At 38.0% G+C, this 20502-nt stretch overlaps 1 protein-coding gene across 10 annotated transcripts in view; it reads right to left on the bottom strand.

Moving 5' to 3' along the window:
• KDM4C (lysine demethylase 4C) overlaps nt 1-20502 on the bottom strand; it is a 431040-nt gene that overhangs the window by 287987 nt on the left and 122551 nt on the right. For all 10 annotated transcript variants that reach the window (XM_082470884.1, XM_082470885.1, XM_082470880.1 and 7 more), the window contains 2 exons: nt 15182-15231; nt 2566-2669 (listed from right to left, as the gene is read on the bottom strand). In XM_082470884.1, the coding sequence (XP_082327010.1) occupies nt 2566-2669; nt 15182-15231 (154 nt within the window). The remainder of the gene's footprint in view (nt 1-2565; nt 2670-15181; nt 15232-20502) is intronic.

Raw genomic sequence — 20502 nt, 5'->3', positions numbered from 1 at the left:
ATAAAACAAAACTCACTCTGCTCAACTGTTTCTAGCCCTATAAGGTGGAGGAAGAGGGTAACTCTGTTGTCAGTGGGATAAGGAAACTAGCTTCACTGCTCCACTGAATTCCACCTACAATCTTTCTCTACTCTCCCTAGAAAACCCTGTTCTTGCCTTGTTGAAAAAGTACCTGTTCCCATTAAATTGGACCCTAAATGTTATGCCTCTATATAATTTCTAGAAACAGGTCAATCCCAGTTAGCCAAAATATAAGGCTAATTTACCGCCTCTATGTAACAAACTGATATTTAAAAAAAAAAAAAAAAGATATAGGGGTAGACAAGAACAAGTCCCTTTTATTATAAGACTAACCAAGCATCATAATTCCATACGGCAAAAAAAAGGGTAGTGTACGTAATCGAAAAGCAGAAATTAGCTATTTATTAAACATACTTTTTCATATATATGTATGAATATGTACAAATTCACTGAAACAAGAAGAAAAAATTGTTAGTCCAACTGCGAAATGATTGCCTAAAGAGAGAAGGTTAAACTGAGGAGGAAGATTGTGTTATTATTTTATATAACCTGTACTGTGCAAAGCCCCTCATATAGATCATCTCTTTTCATCCTCATAATAGCCCTATTAAGTGGTACTATTATTATCCCCATTTTCCAGATGAAGAGACTGAGGCTCAGAAAAATTATGTAATTTACCCAAGTGATGGAATCAGAAATGAACTTGGGAAGTATAATTCTGAAGTCTGTGCTACTCTGTCCCAAGTTACATTATCATCATCAGAGAATAAGCTCCTTGAGGAGCAAACAATCATCACACACACTTCATCAAGGTGGAAGGGGAAGTGGCAGTATTTCATATGAAAAACTGCAACTGCCAATCAGCCCTCTAAATTGCTGGTGTCTCACCATCTGTGGACGAGCACTCACCCTTCCACTTCCCACAAAAGCCACGAAATGTCCCATCCTCAAAAGACCAGATAAGAGCCTGGTGCATCTAGTGAACTACCAAATAGTGCTTGAAGAGCCTCAGCCCAGAAAGGGGTGTGAGGCACCTGCCTCCTTCTCCCCAAATTTGAGAAAGAAGCTACAAACTCCAAAGTCCTCCATCCTGGGCAAATGAGCCAATCCCGCAGTCCTGCTACTTCATACAACCCCTCTCCAAAGAACAGCTTGATCGATTCCTATCACCAGCCCTAAACCCGCAGAGGTTTTCCTGTCTTGGAGGACTCCAGTCCACTCCTTCTCCTCTGTCTTCTAATATTCCAACTTAAATAAAAGTGCTTAGTCAGGCTTATGCCAACCACCTGAAAGAACGTGCACTGACGATATGTCTGAGACTGGAAAGCCTGATGCCCAGAGGCATCTGCCAGTAAGACAAGGCCCCCCAGAAGGAACGGCCCCTCTGGGGGGGCGCAGCCTCTGACCTCTGTACCTGCAGCGGTGCTGCAGCCCACCCACACTTGTGGACCTTCTCCACAGTGCACATCTCCAAGGCACACTTTCTGTCGTGGGTAAAAGTATGTGACTAAACCAGTGTTGAAAGTATCCTCATCACATAAGACAAGTATGTCTCATGCATGACTACTGCACAGCCTGTTTGTGAGACAGCGGGACCACCTCAAGTTGGAGAATGTTTCTTGGTCCTTGCAAAAATTCTACTTTCAACAAAGCCTGGGCTGGGGGTGGTGGGGGAGGGAGGTGGAAGACAGGACTTTAAGGGCCTGAGATTAAGAAGAGGGAAAGATTTAGTCACAAGTGAAAAGCTTCTAAGGTGGAAAACAGCAAGGATTATGGGAAGACAGTCAAATAAAAAATGAAAAAGAGAGTGGAACTATTTTTTAATGTTTCTGAAGTAGCTAAGGACTTAATCCTTCTCCAACTGAGAGAGACCTTTTATTTATCTGGTCAAAAGCTTTTTTCATTTCAGCTTCTTCACATAAAAATGCTCATGCTCTGTAATAATTCTGACCCAGTAACTACCCACGGACACAAAGAAAGAGGGATCTAGCCTGTACAGCGTCTTACAGAACTTAATCTTCAGAAATACTCCAAAGAAGCAATATCTGATTATTAAATCATCAGGCAATTTTATCCATAATGAAATCTCAATTGTATTATGTCTGAATGTGTTTAGAAATAACATACTGCCACCATAATCACTGATTCTAACCAACAAAACTGCTAATAAAAATTGCTCTGATTTCTTTTAAAAAAAAGAAAAATAGATCACATACACATAAATTTTGTTGCTCATATAAGAGACTTCAATGGAGAAGAGCTATATATTTTATTCTGTCAAATGCTACATTTTACTTTCAGTATTGTTGTAAGTGAACTAGAACTGCATGAAATCTCTAGTAAATGCATCTTGAAATAAAAGTAGCTTCAAATTAATATTTAGGTAAATAACTGTTACCTAAGTAAAACATGAATCTGAATTTTTCTCCCCACATCCTAAAAATCCTACCTGAAGTCAAAGATATATTAGTTTATGTTAAATTTGTCTTAAATACGAATACTACACACATTAAATGAATTTGTTAAAGAGTAACACTAATATACCTTGTCAAAGGGAATACCATATTTCTTCAATACTGAGGGAGATATCAGTGTCATCTTGTGGCGAAGAAATGCATCACACCCTTGAGAACTGCTTGGGAAAAAACCTAAATGGAAACAGTAATTATAAGCAGTAATGTGTCAATTAAGATAAAATTTCAAATCTTTTTTTAAGCTTATGTTCTAGTACTCTTATAGAATGACAGCTTTACGCAAATATAGACCAAGTCCACCATCAAAAACCCTGGTACTAAAAACCAGAGTCAGAATTCTTAAAAATTAAACAATACATGTTTATATCACCAAGGGTTGACCTTTTTTACAAAAAAAAAAAGATCTGCCAAGAGTCGTTTGCATGATATAAAATGACTAAACCTACAACTTCCAATTTGTAACAGCTTTGAACTCAATCTACCTATTAACTGATAAATGGACAAAATATGAAGGGAAGGTAGAAGAGGAAAATCTGCATTTTAACAGAGGAAATCTCTCATTTTAGACTCCTAGAAGCAATCATTCTAGAAGCACTTGTCCCAGTGCCCGGCATACAGTAGACACAGTAGTTTCCCACCTTTGTTTCTTTCTGATCGATTTTAAATAGTTTAACTGCTTCTAGTTTCCTAAAGTAACTCCCAGCCAGGGCCAGTCAAAAGCTTGGAAACCTGTCTCACCAGCCTGTATGGGAACAGTACATACTGTTTTGAGGACACCTTTAAACGAAGAAGCTAAACATGCAGCAACCCTTTCATTCAACAGTATATTATGCACTGAAACACAGTTGTTTCTCTCCATCTCTGCCTTCAATCCTGCAGTCTGTCTGAGGCAGACTCTCATTAACTCAGTTATGTAAGCTAGAGGAAAATGAATGTGCCTGATATCCTGTTCTTTACCTTCCTCACTCAGAGGGAAAAACGACCACACTGAGAACGGGAAAGCAAGAAGAGAAAGACAAGAGAAACACGGAAGAGACAGAGGAGAATCAGAGAGAGGACCCAGAAGGAACACAGAATCACCAGGAAAGCATGTGTGATGTAGCTGGGTAAAGTGGGAAGAAGCACAGATGCTGTTTAACTCCTCCACTACCAAAATGAAGGCCACTGGAAATGTTACTTACCTAACTCTGTGGCTCACTACGTATAAATAGCTCCAGAATATGACCAATCTGATGAAAGAATTACCAGCACTCATTACCTAATCATGAACCATTTTAACCTCATAGAATAGCAAGGTTTTACAGGGATAGTTTTAAAGTAAACAAGCCTTCATTGATGCCACCATGGAGTATGTGAGGCCACAGATCATCGGAAGGAAACAAATGAAACATCTAAAAAAAAGCCATTAGGGTATAAAGAACCACCTGCAAAGAGTAGTATATTCTGCTTAAGCATCTACACCTGGATTTTTAAGATGAACAACAGACAGAAATATTTAAAAAGTACATCCAACAGAAACATCAGAAATACTATCATTCGCTACAATACCAATGGGAATAAAAGGAATAATTGTACCCTATCTGGTCATTTAATGCAGCCCTCCGTTTATGGTTAATATTCATAATACATAAATAGAAAATAACCTTTGAAAGAATGCAGACCTTAGTGAATGGTGAGAAAGTACCACATAATGCAACAGCCGTATCTATACAATAAGATGTCCTGAGTCTACACCACAGAGAGTAAAGCACAGCAGGGCAGTCCCCAAACACATAACCCACGGAAAAGTTTTAGCAATACAATTTAAATAGATCTATCAAGCTTTTCAAATCTGTAACTCTGTGCAGCACTGCATGAATTAAGTTTTAAATTAAAATCAACGAAGAAATAGGAGTCTACTTAATTTTCTTTTGATATGGATTTGTAATCAGGACCTGAACAATGTGATGACTGGTCGTAAGTTAAATTGGAAAACCACTGAAGGAAGGCAATTTGCCATATGTTAAGAACATCGTATTGGTTCAGAATTTATATTTTCAATAGGCTATCAGAACTATATTTCACATCGCCCTGGAAAACACCTCATAAACCACAAATTATGACATAATGCATGTGTCTCAAAATGAATTTTACCTCAAAATACTTGCAGAAGTACATGGTTCACACTCACCCTCACTCCACCATTTCTTAAAAATATTTTATTCAATATATAAAGAAGCCAATATAACCAGAATACTATTTGATACAAAATGATAGTATCTTTCAAAACTCAGAACTATGCTGGCTAAAGGAATGTTAGCAGCTTTCATAACAAGTGAAAAAAACAAATTTGGAATCACATGTATGAAATATAACAAAAATAGATCTGATAGAAAAGATAAAATTTAACTAAAAATTCAACTTAAGACAGAGTTTTTTGAAAGTCACCAAATAAAGAGAAAACAAGGTATGTGTTAAAATTTTTGCAAGTTAAGTTCTTTAAAATATGCCTTTCAGAACCTTTTTTTTCTCTTCTAATATTTACTTTCTTAATGTGCTTTTTTTCTAAGTTTTCAATTTGGAAAGAATTTATTTGGAAGAAATCTGCTCTTAAACTTACCGTATTTGAATGTTACTACTGCCACATTCTGTAAGACTTTCCAATTTACCAGTCACATAATTGGAGAATCCACTCTTTCATAATCTTGAAAACCAGGAAGCTCCAATAAAGAAACAGTTCTACACTGACCCCTCAAGTATCCAGTAGCGGACACAGCAGCTAGCAACTCACTACCACACCTCACATACCCCATGGCCATCAGGTAACATGCCAGGTGTAGAAGAATACACAGAATAAACCTGGCACATCTTTCTGAGCATCTACTTTTGTCATGCTAAATTACGTGGTTTATATTTGCATACAAACAAATGTATTAAGGGAGCAAGATGCAAAATGTGCATGAGTGTTGTGGAGTGGTAGGGTTTCACTCTCCTCCACTGTAGAGATATTTTGGTGGAAGCACTTGAGAGGCAGCCTACTGTGAGGTGCAAACTATGTTATGGGATTTTGTGTAAATCTTGCCCAATCTCCTCTTACAGACACCTAACACACACGCTTACTTGAACACCAAATTTCCTCTCTCATTTACTGCTCACAACATACACCTTCTCATTGCTATTAAATAGCAGAGCTAAGTTTTAGATGAAAAAACGTAACTGTTTGAACTATTTGAAGTCACCCTCATCTTGTCCACATGGCTAGCAAAATAAAAGAGAATAACAGTTAAGAATCCCTACAGAGCCATGGATTCCTAACACAAGTCCAACAACTCATATAGCCTTGTCTGGTCCCATAATCTCTCAGCTCCTCAATTTCCCCGTTCATATAATCAGGATGCTAGTATTACCTTCCTCAGTGGGGTCTTTTTTTTTTTCCCCCCAGCATCAAGATACAATTGACATATAACATCATATAAGATATACAGTATAATGATTTGATATATGTATATATTGTGAAATGATTACCACGTTAAGTTTAATTCACATTCATCACCTAAAAACAGTTATAATTTTTTGTGTGATGAGAAGCTTTAATATCTACTCTTTTAGCAACTTTCAATACAGTATTGTTCATTATCGTCACCATACGGTACAGTACATCCCCCAGAACTTACTCATCTTATAACTGGAAGTTTGTACCTTTAGACCCCCTTCACCCATTTTCCCCACCCCCTGCCTCTGGCAACCACCAAACCGTTCTCTGTACCTATAAGTTTGGTTTTTTAGATTCCACACGTAAGTAACATCATACAGTATTTGTCTTTCTGTATCTGACTATTTAACTTAGCGTAATGACCCCAAGATTCATCCATGTTGAAAGAAATGGCAGGATTTCCTTCTTCCTTATGCCTGAATAATAGTCTATTGTATATATATATATATATATATATAACAGTTTGCTTTATTCATTCACCTGTCGATGGACACTTAGGTTGTTTCCATGTCTTAGCTACTATAAATAATGCTGTAATATCAGGGGTGCAGATATATCTTTAGGACAGTGATTTCATTTCCCTCAAATATATATCTAGAAGTAGAACTGCTGGATCATATGTCAGTTCTACTTTTAATTTTTTGAGTAACCTTCATACCGTTTTCCACAGTGGCTGTCCTCACTGGGTGGATCCTTACGGGAATCCAGTGAGATAATGCACAAAAAACTTAGCCATTATCAAAAAGTGGAAACAACCTAATGTCCATCAACTGATAAATGGAAGAGCAAAATATGGTATATCCTTACAATGAAATATTAGTCAGCTATAAAAAAAATGAGGTACTGCTATAAGTTATAACATAGAAGAACACTACATAAAAGGAGGCAGACACAAAAGATCACATATTATATGATTCCATGTATATGAAATATCCATAATATGTAAATACCTAGACAGAAAGCAGACTACTAATTGCCAGGGGCTGGGGAGGCGTGGGAGGGAATATAGCACGACCGATTAAAAAATATAGGGTTGGGACTTCCCTGGTAGCACAGTGGTTAAGAATTCGCCTGCCAATGCAGGGGACATGGGTTCGAGCCCTGGTCCAGGAAGATCCCACATGCCTCGGAGCAACTAAGCCTGTGCGCCACAACTGCTGAGCCTGTGCTCTGGAGCCCACGAGCCACAACTCCTGAAGCCTGCGTGCCTAGAGCCCGTGCTCCGCAACAAGAGAAGCCACCGCAATGAGAAGCCCATGCACCGCAAGGAAGAGTAGCCCCTGCTCACCGCAACTAGAGAAAGCCCGCGCGCAGCAACGAACACCCAACGCAGCCATAAATAAATAAATAAATAAACAAATAAATAAAGGGTTTCCTTTTAGGGTGATAAAAATCTCTTGGAACTAGATAGAGGTGATGGTTGCACAATATGAACATACTAAAATGCCACTGTATTGTACACTTCAAAACGGTTAATGGTTTATTTTACATTTTGTGAATGTTACCTCAATTAAAAAAAATAATAAAACTTAGTCTACTTGACACATAGTAACATTCAATGAATAGTGGCCATTATTATTATCCCTGTTACTCATTTCCACCATGTTGACTCTAGTTATCATGTTAGTTCAACAAATCTTCCATTTCCACCATGATAAGGAACATGTACTCCAGCAATCCCAATAGAGCCCTGAAACCCTAAAAGCATCCCACAATAACATTTGCTAAGACTGCCAAAGTTCTGCTGGGAGTTTTATAGCATGAGGAAGTACAGAATCACATAAGCCCCCTCAAGAACCAGGTGCTATACACATCAAAGGATGCCCTGTATTCAACATAAAAGTGATCAGATGCGAGAAGCACTATTCTAAGTGAAAGAAACAAGACAGAAAAGTCTACACATTGTATAATTCCACTTTTATGGCATTCTAGAGATAGAAATCAGATTAGTGGCTGCCAGTGGTTGCTGGGGGGAAGAATTAATTGCAAAAAGGTACAAGAGAACTTTTGGGGGTACTGGAAATGTTCTATATCTTGATAGTGGTGGTAGTTACACCATTGTATATATTTGTCAAAACTCACAAAACTGTATAGTTAAAGGGGGTGGCTTTTATTATAAGTGCATTTTACCTCAATTAATCTGACCTAAAAAATTATTAAATGTTTTTAAATTGTTTTAGAAATAGAGCAGATATACTCTAAAAATAGTGTGTTCTTTCCTTCAAATAAGAAGCTTTGCCAACTGTCAACTGGTTTACATTTTCTAATATATTAGCTATTACTAACTAAGCAATTATTTTTGAATCCCAATCTCATATGACAAACACATGCTGCTACTATTAAACCAACAAAATTTTAGCCTTGGAAAAAAATTTAAAAATCAAAGTTCAGTAACATTTTCTATGGATATACAAACACTAGTTTGGAGAAGCTGACGTTAGTTATTAATTGCTTAGGAAAGAAAGGAAAAAGAGAGGGAAGCAGAGGGGAAAGATGGAGAAATCAGACATGTAGAGTGTATGTCCATACTAGCAATAGATTTAAGACAATTTAATTTGAATATAATTGAAATTTACCCAAGTATGCTTTGATAGAGTTTTATACAAGCATACCTCAGAGATATTGCAGGTTCCGCCTGTTCCAGACCACAGCAATAAAACAAATATTACTGTAAAGCAAGTCACAAGAATTTTTTTGGTTTCCCAGTGCATATGTAATTATGTTTATACTATACTGTAGTCTATTAAATGTGCAATAGAATTATGCCCCAAAAATGTACATACCTTAATTTTTAAATACTTTATTGCTAGAAATGCTAACCATCATCTAACACTTTCGTGAGTTGTAATCTTTTCACAACTCACCAATCACAAAACAAACATAATAATGAAAAAGTTTGAAATGTGAGAATTACCAAAATGTCACACAGAGACAAGAAGTGAGCAAATGTTGTTGGAAAAATGGAACCAATAGACCTGCTCAACACAGGGTTACCACAAACATTCAATCTGCAAAAAAAAAGAAATGAAAAGAAAAAAGTGCATTATCTGCAACTTGAAATAAAGCGAAGCACAATAAAATGAGGTAGGCCTGTAATGGTTTTTGCAATATTCATACGACTGATATGAGGCTTAAAAAATATAGTAGCCATATAAACGAATGGTAAGGAAAAGGACATAGGAAAAGAATATGGAAGGAATGCTTCTGTGGGAAATACTTTTAGAAAGATGTATTTGATTCACATATGAAATTTCTTAACATGCTTCTTAATGAAAAGAACTAATGAGCTACATTATGTGGGGAGAAACCTGGTATTTTTACCCACATTCCTAGTTAAGAGGTCAACATTAGAGGTTTAAGCTGTAGTTGACCTCTCTGTTTTTCCTACCGTTTGCTGAGCAATTAATAATTGGGTAGAAAGTTATCACATTGCAGGCTTCACTCTGCTCCACGTGTCCCATAATCCATCAACATCTCTACTGGAGAGACAAAGCTCCATGCAGCTCTCCAGGAGGGGCGCCAGGAGAAATTCATACTGACCGTGGTATCGAGAAGGATGGTGGTTCTCCTAAACAATTGCCTTATTTTTAACTCTTGAACACAGTGCAGTGAGTAATGGGAAAGTTTTTTCCACTTCAAACTGGTTGGCAGAACACTTAGAGTTAAAATTTCCACCTAATTTAACAGGCATATAGACCATTACACATGGTCTATAGACCATTATATGGTTTTACTGCATTCCTGAGACCGCTTTGTTTCAGCTCCAGCTTTTTCCCACCTTGACACGGCATATGGACCACACACGCGGAAGGCACCCAGGACGCCTCAGGCCAAGCACTTTGGCACAAACAGATCAGTCAAGCTAAACAGGATTTTCCTGGCTCAGCTTCCCCCCTCCACACCCCCCACAGAATCAAAGAACTCTTAATTTCCCTCCATAGTAATCTTTCCCAGCTAGCTGGCATTCCCTTCCTGAATTTTCCTCCCCATTCCCTACCTGTCACTTCTCAGAACTGTCTTTCACCACACATTCTAATTACTCTAACTTGGTGTATGTTATGTATTACCGTCCAATGTTTAAAATCCTACTAGGAACATGGTTGGATATAAGATATTCAAAATTAAACACAGTGTGATATTTGACATCAAAATATGAGGAAGTTAAATTTAGGGATTGTTTCACCATTCTTAATGTAACAACTGATAGTAAGATGAAAATAAACATACCCTGACACACCACACATTGATCTCCATGCCTAAAGCATGAGTTAGGCATGAAGGCAGAGGATATATCACTGGACTTTTTCATTTTTTAGGGCTTAGGGGCCCCCTAAAATTGATTATTCATAATCAAGGGTATTTTATTTATTATCCTTTCAAAACCAAGCACTTTAATACAATATTTTCAGGCTATCATGTAAATGAATGCTTAAGGGAATAATGTATTCATCATTTTGAGAGCTGATAAAAGTACATTTCCTAATTCCAAGTCAGAGGTATGAGAACGGGTCAATTTAGAATGTTTATAAAATTAAAATGACTTGTTATTTAATGCTACTCTTCTAGTCTCTTGATAGCAGTGGTTCATAACCTCTTTTGGACCAAACCCTCTTAATGGATTTGATGATAGCGTCCCAGAAATCCACATATATGCCCAATTTTGAATATAATTTCAGAGAGTCCACAGACTGCCTGCATCCCACCCACAGACCCTTTGTCCACCTCCTGGAATAGGGATCCCTGCAAATCAGGCTAAGACTCTGTTCCACAGGTTTAGACTCAAGATAACTCCAGTCATTTAAAAACATACATACACACACACACACACACACCAAAATTAACTGCTTAAAAAAACTTGAACTAAATTAATCCTTCATAACAATGATTCATCCATTCCTTTTTACTGTCGCTTTTTTAAGGAGTCAAAACGAAAACACTTGTTACAAGTGAATATAAGCCTCCAAAAGAACCGGTGTATTCAACTAACTCTACCATACTGTCACTTAAAACAAAATTCCTGCTGATCATTCACACTTCCAAACTCTGCTGCACAAAGTCCTAACTCACATATTCTTTTCCCAGTAACCAAAATTTTGACCAAAGTAAAGCATCTTCAATTTTTCTTAAATATTAGCACTTTATTAACAATGAGAGACCAATGGAATACAGTCACTCACAAAAAAATTTAGCTGCTCCCAATTTACTTTAATCCATATCTTGCTTAACTTAATAGAACCACAAAGATATTGTCTTATTTCTAAAATAGATGAGATTTAGACATTCTTAAAACTGAAAATCTTCAAAACTGTCATTTATGATTTAATATTATATCTCTATTCTCCTTTATACTTTCCATTCAATTGTATCAAGCCAAAAATTAGAAAGAATGCAATGGCATTATAGGCGAACATAACAAGTATAAAAATTGCAACCATTCACTTGAGATTTTTTATTACAGTTATGTCTACATAATATTGGGAAAAAACCTATATAGATGAGAAAGCAGCTGAAGGGCAAAATCAAACTCCTGGCTTTATTTAGATGCAGGCATAACGTCTTTCAGATAAAATATTTGTAGGTGCCACAGTCAATCAAGATTTCAATAGAAACCAAAGATGAAAGCATTCATGCATAAAAGGCAAGTGTGATAATTATGATGTTCAGACAAGATAATGGAAAATATCCGAGGCTGCTTTTCATTTTATGTATCAAGTGCTGCCTTGACCTAGACAACCTATAGTGCTCCATCTCATTTACTGCATTATTTTATCATTTTAATTACTTAGCAGAACTCAATTAATTTGGCTGGCATCTGGTCAGCAGACAGAAATCCTCCACTGTCCTATAGGGTCTTTTCCCTGAATCATTTCTCAAAATAATGCTGCAAAAAGTTTTCAAAAAACATGCAATTGAGTTTAAAGTTCTCGTTCAACCTTCAAGTTTCTTAACCTCTTACTGATTAAGCAAATGGCATCCATTTTCCTGGAATGTCATTTTCAGACAGTTTACGTCAAAGTGTTTACAGACAGTTTATAGCAAAAACTTTAGCATGTGAGTCCATACCGTAAAATTTACACTGGCTCCATTTTAAAAGTCCTCTGGCAATGAGGTGAACAGAACATGGTAGAATAATTATCACAGGGACGAGGATAGTTCACAGCATATAGATTTAGCACAAAGTTCATTGCCAGGGTATTTAAGGATTATGGTAATCATTTTCTAAGCTGTGCTCTAATCTGTTATCCAGAACCAGGATTCACCCACCTTAATATTCATGAAAATAGTCCCTAACAAAGTTCAAGATTACAATTACATTGCTATTATTACTATAATGTATTACATTATGAAAACACTAAGTCTTTATAGTTATTAGCCTGCCAAAATTATAATAATGCGTATTCTTACAAACGTGATACTCTAACTCTAATTTGGAGGAAAGTAACTTTTAGATATCATTAACAATTTCTGTTCAGAACTGTCAAGTCAAAGGACGGGGTTTCTCAGTGTCCCCATTTCATTATTAAATGAAAGCATACATAATGCAGGAACAAAATTCCTTTTCTACTAGAAGGCAAACCTAACATACCAGTGAAACTTAGATCAGCACCTGACTGAAAAGACAATGCTCCCTGAGGATTCAATTCTGAATAAAGGCATTCTGAATAAGACATTCTGTCTTATCTTCAGTTGTCACTCAGTGGAACTCCACTTTCCCCTGGAAATAAGTCACTACCAGTCTACGTCGTCCTTGGTTAGGGTGGCTAGCAAAACAGAAAAAGAGGGTAACAGGGGGTAAATATGATTCTCCTCCCTTGCGGGAGCAGATGAGAACAAGGTTGCCTGGCGTATCTTTAAGGCAGGGAAGAAAAGTAGAAGGTGCTCTCTGTAGATACAAGTGGTCACAGAGTGAAAGCAATTGATAGAGTTCCCAGAAGAATGACTCAACCTGGCCCTTAAGAAGATGGACAGGGTTGAGGGAGGCGCAACTGCATGAAGGCAGTCAAAAGGTACAAACTTCCAATTATAAGATAAATAAGTACTAGAAATGCAATATATAACATGATAAATATAATTAACACTGCTGAATGTTATATACGAAAACTGTTAAAAGAGTAAATCCTAAGAGTTTTCATCATAAGGAAAAAAAATTTTTTCCATTTCTTTATTTTTGTATGTATATGAGATGGTGGATGTTCACCAAACTTATTGTGGTCATCATTTCATGATGTATGTAAGTCAGATCATTATGCTGAACAGCTTAAACTTATAACGTCTATATGTCAAGTACATCTCAACAAAACTAGAAAAAGAAAAAAAGAAGATGGACAAAGCCTTAAAAAATAAAAATTCAAGTTCCAGTAAAGTATGTTTAATTTTAACAGTCTAAGAAGGCATACAATATCATGCTCATCCAGTTAGCTGGGGACATTCACCGTCATACTTCAGGCACTCTCAGGCCCAGGGGGCCAAATAAAAATGAGGGGGTCAAAAAAGAGAATTAACACAACCCTTTGGTGAAATGATATGGCAACATGAAAAGTACTCATAAAACACCTACAGCCCAAGATGCAGCATCAGTACTCCTTGGAATTTATCCCAAGGGTACAACTAAAGGAAGAAAAAATATTATTGGCACAGTGATGTTAAGTACACTATATAAAAGAGAAAAAAATTTGGAAATAACCAAAATAGGTTAAGTGCAATCAGTTGACGAAAAGCTAAGCAGCCAACTAAAATAATCATGAAGATTATGCAACTGGGAAAAATATGCACACATTAATGTGAAAAAATTAAAATTACTCAATGAGAGAAATACTTAAATGCCAATAACTTGAAAAGAATAAAATTAACACAGTGATATCCTACGCTGTAAAAATATTGGTTTGGCCAAAAAGTTCATTAGGTCTTTTCCGTAAGATGGCTCTAGTAGCGCTTAGTTGTCTTTAACTTCATTCGAAACAATTTTGTTAGACTGTATTGTGACAGCTGTCATATCAGGAGTGCATTTTAAAAAAAAGCTTATCAAAACTGGTGAATTTTTGTGTAGCCATTTTAATATTGAAGATGGAAAAAAAAAGCAAAATTTTCAGCATAATATGCTTTATTATTTCAAGAAAGCTAAAAACACAACTGAAATGCAAAAAAAAGATTTGTGCAGTATATGGAGAAGGTGCTGTGACTGATTGCACGTGTCAAAAGTGGTTTGCGAAGTTTCGTGCTGGAGATTTCTCGCTGGACGATGCTCCACGGTCAGGTAGAACAGTTGAAGTTGATAGCGATCAAATAGAAACATTAATTGAGAACAATCAACGTTATACCACGCAGGAGATAACCGACATACTCAAAATATCCAAATCAAGCACTGAAAATCATTTGCACCAGCTTGGTTATGTTCATCGTTTTGATGTTTGGGTTCCACGTAAGTTAAGCAAAAAAACCTTCTTGACCGTATTTCCGCATGCGATTCTCTACTTAAACCTAACGAAAACGTTCCGTTTTTAAAACGAATTGCGACGGGTGATGAAAAGTGGATACTATACAATAATGTGGAATGGAAGAGATCATGGGGCAAGTGAAATGAACCACCACTAACTACACCAAAGGCCAGTCTTCATCCAAAGAAGGTGATGTTGTGTATATGGTAGGATTGGAAGGGAGTCCTCTATTGTGAGCTTCTTCCGGAAAACCAAACGATTAATTCCAACAAGTACTGCTCCCAATTAGACCAAATGAAAGCAGCACTGGACGAAACGCGTCCAGAATTAGTCAACAGAAAACGCATAATCTTCCATCAGGATAACACAAGACCGCATGTTTCTCTGATGACCAGGCAAAAACTTACAGCTTGGCTGGGAAGTTCTGATTCATCCACGGTGTTCACCAGACGTTGCACCTTCGGATTTCCATTTATTTTAGTCTTTACAAAATTCTCTTAATGAAAAAACTTTCAATTCCTGGGAAGACTGTAAAAGGCACCTGGAACAGTTCTTTGCTCAAAAAGATAAAAAGTTTTGGGAAGATGGAATTATGAAGTTGCCCCCAAAATTGCAGAAGGTAATGGAACAAAACAGTGAATATGTTGTTCAATAAAATTCTTGGTGAAAATGAAAAATGTGTCTTTTATGTTTACTTAAAAACCGAAGGAACTTTTTGGCCAACCCAATACCTCAAAAACAAAAAACCTATCTAGATGAGAAACAGAAAGCAAGTTTACCTTGAGCTAGTCTTTCCAGTCGTTTTCCATGCTCTGGGGGTATTGCATACCTAAAATTTTAAACACAAATAAAATTTTAGATTTATAATTGTTCAGCTAGTATCCTAAGGACATCTATTCCTAAATAATGTCATGTAAAAAAAAAGTCAACCCCAGGGACTTCCCTGGTGGCTCAGTGGTTAAGAATCTGCCTGCCAGTGCAGGGGACACGGGTTCAATCCCTGGTCCCGGAAGATCCCACATGCTACGGAGCAACTAAGCCCACGTGCCACAACTACTGAAGCCTGCACGCCCAGAGCCTGTGCTCTGCAACAAGAGAAGCCACCGCAATGAGAAGCCCGCACACCACAACTAAGAGTAGCCCCCACTCACCGCAACTAGAGAAAGCCCGCACACAGCAACGAAGACCCAATGCAGCCAAAAATAAAAAATATATAAAATAAATAAATTTATTTTAAAAAAAAAGGTCAACCCCAAACTCCACTTAGATGAACTAAGCAGAGATTAGAGAACCAAACACAGAACTGTATCTCTTGGACACTAAATAGAAGAAAAATAAACTTAAATCACCTATTTCAATGTCCCAGCTCACCATTCCAACCACATTTTACACATTAGGGAACAAAGGCCCAAGGCCAGCAAACTGCTTGGACAAGGGGCACCTGGCCACAGCATGGAGTTTAGAACCTCCCTTGTAACACTCACAGCACCCCAGCGATCCAGGGCTATTTTTGGTTGTATATTTTTTGTTTTGCAGTTGGTTAGTTTGGCCTTTGTTTTTAAGCAAAATTTTTTTTTTTGAAGTTTTTGTTTTTTTTAATTTATTTATTTTTGTCTGCGTTGGGTCTTCGTTGCTGCGTGCGGGCTTTCTCTAGTTGTGGCAAGCGCGCACTACTCTTTGTTGCAGTGTGCGGGCCTCTCATCGCGGTGGCTTGTCTTGTTGTGGAGAACAGGCTCTAGGCGCGCGGGCTTCAGTAGTTGTGGCTCGCGGACTCTAGAGCGCAGGCTCAGTAGTTGTGGCGCACGGGCTTAGTTGCTCCGCGGCATGTGGGATCTTCCCGGACCAGGGCTCGAACCCATGTCCCCTGCATTGGCAGGCGGATTCTTAACCACTGCGCCACCAAGGAAGTCCAGAAAAAAAAAGTTTTCTTTAAAAATAAAAACCTTTTAAAATGTTTTTACTGACAAGCAGGATAGAACATGAAATTATTATAGTAACATTTGTATCTCCACCAAACCTTTCTAAGAACACTGTACTTTTCAAATAGATTTTAAATAAAAATTTACCAGCCATAAAAAAGGCAGCTTTGATTTATTTCACAATTATGTGACTTTTAAAATCTTGATTATAGAAAAAAGAATTGTTGGGAATTCCCTGGTGGTCCAGTGGTTAGGACTCGGTGCTCTCACTGCCGGGGCCTGGGTTGGATCCCTGCTTGGGGAACTAAGATCTGCAAGCCATGTGGCACAGCCAAAAAAAAAAAGAAAGAAAGAATTGTTCACCCTTAGAAAACAGAAATTCGTCTTCAAGTATTACTCATTTCTAGTTCCTGGTGTTTTCAAAAGTTACATACTTGATTTTATTTACTGTGAACTTACTAACAAATTTTAAAACAATAATCTCAAGTTAAATGATCATTTCATGTTTTTTTTTTAAAGGAATTCCTTTATTTTTTTATTTTTATTTTTTTTATTTATTTATTTTTGGCTGTGTTGGGTCTTCGTTTCTGTGCGAGGGCTTTCTCCAGTTGCGGCGAGCAGGGGCCACTCTTCATCGCGGTGCGCGGGTCTCTCACTATCGTGGCCTCTCTTATTGCAGAGCACAAGCTCCAGATGCACAGGCTCAGTAGTTGTGGCTCACGGGCCTAGCTGCTCCGCGGCATGTGGGATCTTCCCAGGCCAGGGCTCGAACCCGTGTCCCTTGCATTGGCAGGCAGATTCTCAACCACTGCGCCACCAGGGAAGCCCCATTTCATGTTTTAAATAAGAATATGTTACTCTTCAGACCTACATTTGCTGTTTACTAGCTCAATATATATTAAGTACAAGTTAACTTTTTTACTAAAATAACTTCTCATTTAACTTAACACCACACTTGGTTGCATTTAATGCCACTGATAACATATGCAGAACTTAATTGGATCCGTTGTAACTAGGCAATTCTCTAAAAGAAAATTCAACCATATACCCTGTTGCTTCAGGCACTGTTAATGAAATTATTCCAACTGAATTGGGAAGATAAAATTTTAGCATAACTAAATGACAATCACCCAACGTATATTTATACACTGGCCACTTCTCAGCAATTTTTAATCCCTGGTTTACGTCGCCAAATATACCCAGAAAAGGACACACACACACACACATACACATACATGCCCCAGACAAGCATAATATACATGCTAACACATGCACGTGTATACACACACAGGCATGCACTCATGTAAGGGTTGTACATGGAGATATTTATATCTCCAGGTTCACTTTTTTAAAAAAATGGTGTCAGAGTTAAAGTTCATTAACCTGAAATTCAACCATCTGCTCACAGAAAACATAATATAAATGTATATATAAACATAAATATAAAGATAAAAAATACACTTGACATAGTCTTTCAATTGATCTTCACAACTCTATGACAAAAATCACATAGCCAACACATAGTAAACACATCTCTTAAAAGGGTTCTAGTAAAAATTCTCTGGAGGCTAATCATCAGAAAGATTTTTTCCATACATTATACATTTATCAAAAATTCTTTAAATTAGACACGTGACTTATAAGGCACTGAGTGTGTCCCCTCAGTGCAGTTTGGCCTTCAGGTCACTAAGTTGTAACTGACCATTACAGGTGGGCGCCCACCTTCTGTTGTACCCTTCCAAACTACCCTCCATGGTGCGCCAAAGTCATCTTTGCAAACTACAGATCTGATCATGACAAAACCCTGGGCCTTCAGTGGCTGACTTACCTGAAGGATAGAAGCTGAACTTTTTTGCAGGGCACACAGACCTGCAGCAATCCTGACACCTCTTCAGTTGCACCTACTGACCAATGTCCTAATCAAATCCTGCTCTTTGGTTTACCAAACCACTTGAATGCCCTTCCAGTGTCTTTGTTACTTTATACCTCCACTACTTTCCATCCCCTATTTCTGGGATTTACACACCCTTACCATCCCTGTCCGGCCAACAAAACCTCCACTCCTTTTTCTCCACTCAGCTTGAGTCACCCCCAGGGAGAGCTCCACACTCCTCCTTTTGCTCTATCAACCACACAGAAGACAGGTTTCCACCATGGTACTCAGAATTTAATTTTTTTACCTTTCTGCCTCCCTCTCTCCTTTCAACCTCCCTAGGGGCAAGGACCAGTGTCTCTCGTAGAACAAAGCACCAGAAAAGCAGATGCTCAGAAAGTATGTGCTGACTTCTGTGGCTCTCAAAATGATGACTCATGTTCCTGACCCTCCAGGATGGAAGATGTGGAAGGAGAGGAAGGATACAGCAAGAAGAAAAAATCATGAAAGTGGGAAATTGGAAGAACAGGTAAGAAATTATATAAGCCAATACCTCATTTCCTAATTACAGGGTCAGCCTGGCATACTCAGGATCAACTCTACCAGTTTCAACTTCCTAATCCGTTCAAATACCTAATTCAATCAAATCTTTCTCCCAGGACTCTATACTTTTAGTATGGTCTCCCCATTTTGCCTTGCCTTCTCTTCATCCCCCCTGGATCTTACACTGTGAAGGACAAAGTGTGCTCAAGGTAGATGGGCAGGACTGGGGCACTTAATTTCCACTTAAATGGCATGGGGCAAAAATAAGTTCCTGATATAACTGCCCTAAAAACTTAGCTCCTATGAATGTAGCAGCCAGCAAAGAAAAGTACCATCTAATTTCTTTATAAAAAGAAAAAAAAAAAAGGGTAATAAATACAAGTCAACCAGAAAAAAGTTCCAGCTTCATAAGAATGTTATTATTTTTCATCTAAACAATTTAAAAAATCAATATAAGCAACTATCAGAATATAACTGAAACAGAATGCCCTGAACGAGAGCAATCATAGGGGGGGGATAAAAGCCCTTAAAAACCTGAATCCCTTGTACGCTTTTAAGAAGTTTGAAATCCTGCTGCTCTAACATACAAGGTTTTATTAATTTCTGTCTTCTAGTAAATTCTACTACTTCATGGAAACATTAAACAATTCTCAGCATTTATTTGGAAATAACAGCATAAAAATACTGCCTACCTGCCCACCCGTCTGACCGTTTCCCATCAGCATTTAGACATGCTTATCTCTTCTGCCTCAAAAAAATACCTTCTCTGGGCCCTTCATCCTGCTACCACCCATCTACTTTCTTTTCTTCCCTTTACACACACCACTTCCAGTACTTGCCTCATTTTATCCCATTCACCCTGGAGTCCAGCTCAATCTGGATCCTATTCCCATCACACTCAGTTATAATTGCTTGGACAAAGGTTGCCACGTTGTTTAGTCTTTACCTACCTTGTCCTCTCTGGAATTTTCAACTAGCTCCTTAAACACTTCACTTCTCTTGAGTTTGATGATTTAAGTCATTTCCAGTGCTTTTCTACCTTCTGCTCTTGCCAAACCTACCTTCTGGCTGCCTAACGTTCCCCAGGGCGCCATGCTTTAGTGCTTCCACATTCTTCCCTAAGGGAACCACCTTCCCTCAAGCCTTCAAGATCACCCACATGTTGCTGAACCATATCTCCATCCCATGTGTGTCCCTCTGAGTTCTGCACTTCAAAAACCAACCAGCTACTGAACAAATCCATTTAGCAGCCCTCAAACACAATTTGTCCAAAGCTTAATCCTCCAGCATCTTCAAGACAGACCTGCTTCTTTTACAGAGTTCCTCATCTAACTGCCCAGAGAAACGGAATTTGTCTGTGGTTGTACTCCCCTATCTAATCAATCCCCAAGTTTTATGTGCTCCACCTGTAACTTATACAAGAGAAATCTCATGAACCTGTCTACATTTCTCTATCCTAACTACAACCGCCTTGGTCCAGGCACCATTCTGTCACACACATCATTACAGCAGCCTCTTAGCTAGTCTTCAGCCTTACCCTCTCTAGTCCATGTAGCCAATCAGTTCATGTCACTTCCTTCACTTGTTTAAAATCTATCTGAAGCAGGAATTGGTGACTAAGTAGAGGCAAGCTAGAAGGTCCGTATGCATAGGGGTTTATTACAGACAATTAGTGACCTCAGTCAGGGGAGTCCTAATTCTATGGCTCTGACCATCTCCTAGACTTTTCTATGAAAGTATCCTATCACTTCAAAAGACTCACAAC

The sequence above is a fragment of the Balaenoptera physalus genome (assembly GCF_965194825.1).
Source record: "Balaenoptera physalus genome assembly, chromosome: 7".
NCBI classification, from domain to species: Eukaryota; Metazoa; Chordata; class Mammalia; order Artiodactyla; family Balaenopteridae; genus Balaenoptera; species Balaenoptera physalus.
The sequence above is the reverse complement of the archived record's forward strand: the minus strand, read 5'-3'. Positions and strand labels throughout refer to the sequence as shown.